Source organism: Mytilus galloprovincialis, chromosome 2 (assembly GCF_965363235.1).
Source record: "Mytilus galloprovincialis chromosome 2, xbMytGall1.hap1.1, whole genome shotgun sequence".
Classification (NCBI taxonomy): domain Eukaryota; kingdom Metazoa; phylum Mollusca; class Bivalvia; order Mytilida; family Mytilidae; genus Mytilus; species Mytilus galloprovincialis.
This window is the reverse complement of record NC_134839.1, coordinates 1,461,539-1,468,718: the sequence shown is the minus strand read 5'-3', so window position 1 is coordinate 1,468,718 and position 7,180 is coordinate 1,461,539. Positions and strand designations below refer to the sequence as shown.

Below are 7,180 nucleotides of genomic sequence, written 5' to 3'. Positions count from 1 at the left end.
ACATTTATCCAAACTATCAAAAGTGTAAAATAAACAGTTTACAGAGCATGGGGCAGATAATGTATAGGTTCGTTTCGTGTGTATTTTAGTCCAGACGCCATCTAATTACCTACCGATTTGACCTCAGATGACCATATAAGCGATGTAAACATAAATAAAGATATGAATAGATTAAACCAACACGTGCAATTGGATTTTTATAGGTCTGTTTGATTTTATTTTAAAGATTAGAAATAGATGTTTCTCATTGTTTTTAACCGTATACGAATGATTTTATGTGTATCGAATTAGTAATCGAATGATTTATCGTAGTTTCACTTTCATTGTTGACATTCTTTTTCTTTAAATAACCAGTACACGTACAATGCGTGCGTTGTCAAACTCAAGTTAGGGGTTAAATTGAAGTTCACATGAATACGAATTTAAAGAGGTCGACTCATTCACTTGCAAGTGAATTACTAATTATCAATGTTTCTTAGCGTAAATTGACAAAATTGAACCTTTTTAGCTGCAAAAAGCGAATTGTTATTTCACTATTTCACTTTCATTATTGATTGAACAGAAAAAAAATCAAACTTTATATTTTTGATATATCTCGTAGCTAGTGCCCCTTTAACCAGTCTATTGAAATTCAAGATTTTTATCCATATCTAGGACTAACCTTTAATTACAATGGTTCATTTGCAACAGCGAAGAAACGTCTTGGCGAACAAGCACAGAAAAATCTTTTTAGTCTCTATACAAAGATACGTAACCTCTCAATACCTGTCGACTTACAATTACAACTGCTTGATGCACTTGTACTTCCAATTCTGACATATGGATGTCACTGAAAATATGGGGATTCGGAAACAATTACATGTTGGAAAAAATCCATCTACAGTTTTGCCGGAATGTGTTGAAAATTAGATCGTCGACATCAAATTTTATGACATATGCAGTCGGAAACCCGGTTGAAATATAACAAAAGAATCAAAGCTCTTTGTTAGAGAAGGCTTGAAATGTTTACTGTAATGTTTACTATAGTGACAAAAATTTTAAAAGTTAATAGAAACAAACAAAATTACAATTTTCTTCTCAATTACGAAGTGTTTTATTTTAAAAACACCATTTGCATAAGTTTTCAATTTATTTAGTACATATTTTATAAGTAGAACAATTAGATATCAAGTAGACGACATGGGTATCTTTCAAGTTGGATGTAGAAAATGCATTACCTCCGATTTAGAAAAAAAATTACCACGGACGAAAAACATATCAATCTATTAGTTCAGTAATTTTCGTGTTTGCCCTTCCATTGTGTGATTCAAGAAAAAAATCCAAAAAATGGGTAACAATTGTATCGAAAAGAGAAAATCGAGTGCACCTTTTTATATTAGGGCGTGTTTGAGTTGAATATTTTGTCTTCATATCGTACAAATCAAGAATATTTCATACATCGTCTCGCTTCAGATTCTATCATTTTTAGCTCACCTGGCCCGAAGGGCCAAGTGAGCTTTTCTCATCACTTGGCGTCCGTCGTCCGTCGTCGTCGTCGTTAACTTTTTACATTTTGAACTTCTTCTAGAGAACCACTGATTGGAATGAAACCGAACATGGCATGAATGTTTCTTATGAGGTGCTGACCAAGTGTTGTTACTTTGTAGCCGATCCATCATCCAAGATGGCCGCCAGCAGGGGAATTAGTTTAACATAGGACCCTATGGGAAATGCATACAAATGACCTCTCTAGAGAACCACTGAATGGAATGAAACCAAACATGGCATAAATGTTCCTTACGAGATGTTGACCAAGTGTTGTTACTTTGTCTCCGATCCATCATCCAAGATGGCTGCCAGCGGGGGGGGGGGGGAAGGGGGGGGGCTTAGTTTAACATAGCACCTTATGGGAAATGCATACAAAAGTCTTCTTCTAGAGAACCACGGAATTGAATGAAATCAAACATAGCATGAATAGTCCTTTCCTTAAGAGGTGTTGGCCAAGTGTTGTTACTTTATAGCCAAATTTTATCTGTTTTTATATGATTTCAAAAAACCAAAGTAGAGTCAGCTGAGCGATACAGGCTCTTCAGAGCCTCTAGTTATATATCAAAGCTACAGGTTGACTTTATAACATAAAAAAAAATCACATTACTAAAAGATGAAATATATGGGTCAAGTAATATTTAATTAGAATGTTTATGAATTTTCGAAAATTCCACCTGACAACCGATCAGACAATAGTTTTAAGTTGAATCAATGCAGACAAAATCATTAACTGACGCTCATTAGCTAGTTAATACATTTGTCTTTTAAAATACAACTGACATATAAGGGACGACATCAAAAGGTCAATGAAGGATAAAAAACTTAATTCACATAGTTTTTTCACTGACCCCCCCCCCCTCTTAACTTAATTTGGGAAAAATCGATTGACCCATATAGATATATGTAAAAATCAATGTCGGATAACCAAATCTTGCAGCAGTTCAACCCCCCACCCCCAAACTATTTGAATCAAGTTTTTTTTTATCTTACATTGATCTTTTGATGTCGTCCCTAAGGATCGTAATGATGCAATGTGGATAAATTTATCGGTTTCCTAGAGCAAAATTGGTAGCGCGTCATCCCTACAATGGCTTCCATTTCTACGATTGTGAAAATGAACTGGCGTAATGGGGAGATATTTTTGACGAAGTAGAATCCTGACTGTATGGAAAACTTGGTCGTACACCAATGGATACCGTAATAAAATGTATTGGTGTGTTTTTGGAACAAACTTCTCACCAATGAAAATAAACTTAGCAGTGTACTTTATCAAATTATGTTCAACTTAAAAGATTATCTCACTTTCAAAAGAATGCATTATATTAAATCGATTCTAGACAATGCCGTACTAAGCTATGTTTGGACTCAGCAATCACCATTAGATATAAATCAACTAAAAATCGTACTGACCAAAAACTAAAAGATGCATTCATTCAACAATGGCATAGTCAAATTGACAACTCATCCATAGGAGAATTTTATGGACTTTTTAAAACAAACTTTGGCTTAGAAAACTAGCTTTTAAAGTTAACACCAATCGAACGTAAATATATTTCAAAATTAAGATGCTGCAATGTAAAAATCCAGTAGAGCTGGGAAGATGGTATAACATTCCAAAAGAAGAGAGGACATGTAATTTGTGTTGAACTGCAATTGGCAATGAATACCATTATTTTTGCAATTCTTTATTAGTAAAAAATATCAGAAATCAGTATATTCCAGAGTACTATGTGAAATATCCAAGTGAAGCAAAAATGAAAGGACTACTGTCATTGACTAATATTAACGTACTTAAAAATGTGTCTTTATTCATTTCAAAGTTAACTATTAAAATATTATAATATAAAGTAAAGTAATTTTCTATATATTTCATTTCGAAGTTTTTTATTTATTTCTTTAATTGTATGTGATTGTATTTTGTAATTTACCTCTTGTTTCACATGTCAATGTGACGGAGTGTTTTTAAAATAAAGCATATTGTATTATTGTACACCTCAATTCAGTATTGTTACTAATCAGGGGAACTGTTCCCCATTTGGATGGTTATGTCCAACCTGTTTAACTTAAGAGTTTATTGCGATGGCCTTGATTGCATATGGGAAACATAAGTCCATGGTATAAGTTCTACTACTGGACAGTATTAGGAGTTACTATAAAACCGTAAATTTTTAAAAAAAATAAAAAAATAGATATTGACTGCAAGAAAAAATCATTTTCTGAGGAATTGTGCGCTTTTGTTTGAATTGTATTGAATATAGCATAAATCATAATGCATATGGAGTCTTGTCAATTTTTTTTCTCGAAACGAACTGTCTACATATAAGGTCTTTTTATCTTTTTATCACGGAGTATAAAAAATGTCGGGGGGGGGGGGGATCCTTTGAAACTCACAAGACATAAATGTATGAATTTGATTTAACCTCAATGTTTAAGAATGGCTGCGTTTTGAGAATGTTTTTCTCTATAGTTTGGACCCAGCTACTAAACAGGTTTGAGACCGACCTATAGGAAATGCATTGTAGTTCCCGAAATGAGTAACTATCCTTCAAACGAGGGATACTTTTCAAAAAATCTTCTTTTTAATTAATACTTGTGTCATGTCCCCTCTCCTTTCTCCGATCGCAACATAACTGAATCATACAGAACACATAATTTGTACTAAGCATGTACAACGCGACGGTGCCGTATGGGGAGCAGGATATACTTACCCGTCAGGAGCATGCGATACCCTCCTCTAGTTTTGTTTAGGGATAGGTTCGTGTTACTCAGCCTTGTATATATATATATATATATATATATATAAATAGCATTTAATTGATTGATTGTTTTCTGTGTTTTTTCTCACTCTGATTTTTAAACTCTTCTACATATATAAATATAGTCTTGGAGTAAGTCTGGACAATCGAATTATGAAGAATAGCTCATGTAACTTGTATTTCTACGTTATAAGTGCTATTTTTGATATCAAATGAAAGACAATAATTCGAACACACCGTTGGGATTTAACTGGCGTGTCTTTGGGACGGGCAGAAATTAAGAGTTTGAAAGATTTAAAAAAAAACCGAAAACAGATCAGAAACTGAATAATTTTTAATCAATAGAACAAATTTGAACTGAAGACAGAGGCAGTTCATATTTTTCCTTTTTTCTATATTTTTTTGCATAAATGTGATTATTTTGTTTTGACAATAACAATATTTGAATTTTATTTTGAATTTAAGAGTGCATTTTTGTGCCGATTTACGACATGACATTGTAATATTCATTATTTATTCTTTCGAACTCAAAATGTTACCATAGTCAAGACAAAGATCAATGTATTTACTGTATTCCAAGACCCAAGTCCGTGCCACAAATGATTTAAGTTCATTATAAAATGAAATATTTTTCAAATGTAAATATGTTACATCTTTCCCAAACGAAGCCGTGGACTCGTACAGTTTATTTTGGTATTTTTTTACATCAACTTCGAGATAGTTAAGTTACATCATACGGCCATTAATTTATTAACACTATTAATGAACTGGTAAAGTGCGAAATTGAAATGACCTTCACCGTGTCAAGAGAAATTGCGAGGAACTGAAGGGTTGACAAAATTTCGAAAATTAAACAACTAGAAAAGCCGTCCGTTGAGAAAATTAATATCTTAATACGATTTAGTGTATTCATAACCATTTTATATACAAAGATTATTTTCTGTACTTATTGTTCATCTTAACGCTAAATTACACTACCTACCCATTTAAGAGACCATTTATTGATATGTGAAAAGTACATCTTAACTCTCCATCACGTGACTGTAGGCCAAGCTCCACTTTAGAAATAGATTCTCCGCAGAACAACGTTAGAAATGTCGTCCAGCAGAACATCTAGACGAAAATCTGACAGAAAAAGCAAATCTAGGTCTTCAAAAACGAAGAAAAATGTCAAAGTTGTTGATCACGAGATAGAAACATTTGAGGACGCCCGAGATGTTTTTTCATCCATTCTTGAAGAAACTCACAAATCCGACGAGAAAATTGACGATGAAATTATAAGCATTGCCAGTGATACATTGCTTTGTTTAGAAGAAGTGTATTGCGATTCGAATTCGACACAAGACATGAGTCCAATTGGAAACTGGGTAAGGTTATACGGAATAGTTACGGTTGTTTTCTTATCAAGTTTCTTTCCAGTCACATCATTATTAGATTTACCATTCTGTACTGTTTATTTTGTTTACGAACTGGAGTAAAGTTCACATGGATTGATTGCATTTTCCCCTTTTTCTAATGTATTTTTTGTTGTTGGAAACAGTTGAGTATTGACACGGATCGCTTTCCTACCTTTGCGACAAGAAACGGCGTGCCAGTGCCCCCTTCCACTGTCCCCCTTTCCCGGCTCTTTGGTTACATATCAAATAGATAGGCGAAAAAGCTTAGCTTTCTATTGGATTTTTTTTTCAGCGATTTCAGGAAGAACACCGAAAATATTTTCCAATTTCCAATTTTTAATTTTTAAACATCCCCATTTTTGGGCTTTATCTTTATGTATAGTTAGACAATAAATATGCCCAAAAGTCCTGATTACAAGTTTGAACTGTTTGCAAGTTTGAACTGTTTGCATCTTGCAGTAGATCCGATTTGAAAAACTTTTCCCCAATTAGATATTTTCAAAAAGCATCAACTCTGACCGGGTATACTCAAATCAGTAAAGAACTATCGAAACAAAATCTGATTCCAAAATTTAATAACGCTAAGTTTTAGATATTTAAATGATACTTTGGCTCTCAGTACTCCCTTATCACGATTTAAAAAAAAATATTTGATGTAACAGTTTCCAACCCAATCTTTGACATCTCAAAAACTGACCCATTACAGCGGCCGGAAATTCTGTATATGGAACTTCGGAATATAGGAACCGAAGTTACCATGAACCTTTCCCGGAATTTGAGCCTCTCATGCATGTTTAAAAAAAACGATTACTTTGCTTAACGCATTGCAGGGACATGAAAATACCGGGCGTCCGTCCGTCCGGTATAGTTAGCCTTGGAAATATAAATCATAATGGAAATCAATTGTATTTTCGATGAAGCTTACATTTCTCCCAAGATATTAATAAAAATGTTCGAGAACAAGTGCCTTTTTTAGTTATTGCCCTTGGATAGATAAAATATGTGTAATGCAGGGGACATTGGAATTCTGTTCTTTTATCGAAAATAAAATTAATATAATTATGTACCTATATGGAAACTGGTATTTATAAGACCAGGAACGCCCACACTCTATAACAACTTGCATGAGTGTTTATCACATCGCCTTTCATGTCACATAAGTCGTAAAACGATATCAGGATATGGTGGTTTAGTTGTTAGTAACGTTGCTACATCAAATGTTGAAGCCTTCACTCCTTGGCTTAATTTATGATGAAACATGTCCGCGGGTCTGTGCTTGTCGTAGCCATAATGGCATCACCCTTGTTATAATTCGGATAGCCTAGTGACTAGCTCCTAGTTTTAATATCTGATGCGAACACGTTTTTTTGTCAAAGTGATGTGGATGATTGAGCATCTGAGCATACATGTGCAAGCTACACACAAACATATGTATTTAGGAGGGATATTGTTACAAATTCAATACTTTTTTCATGTCATTAAAGATGGCATAATTTGGAA

At 33.7% G+C, this 7,180-nt stretch overlaps 1 protein-coding gene across 1 annotated transcript in view; it reads left to right on the top strand.

The window, feature by feature from the left end:
• Positions 1-5,354: 5,354 nt before the first annotated feature.
• Positions 5,355-7,180, top strand: part of LOC143062654 (uncharacterized) — a 29,396-nt gene continuing 27,570 nt past the window's right edge. The window contains exon 1 of the mRNA XM_076234342.1: positions 5,355-5,650. Coding sequence (XP_076090457.1) covers positions 5,378-5,650 — 273 coding nt within the window. The 5' untranslated portion in view covers positions 5,355-5,377. The remainder of the gene's footprint in view (positions 5,651-7,180) is intronic.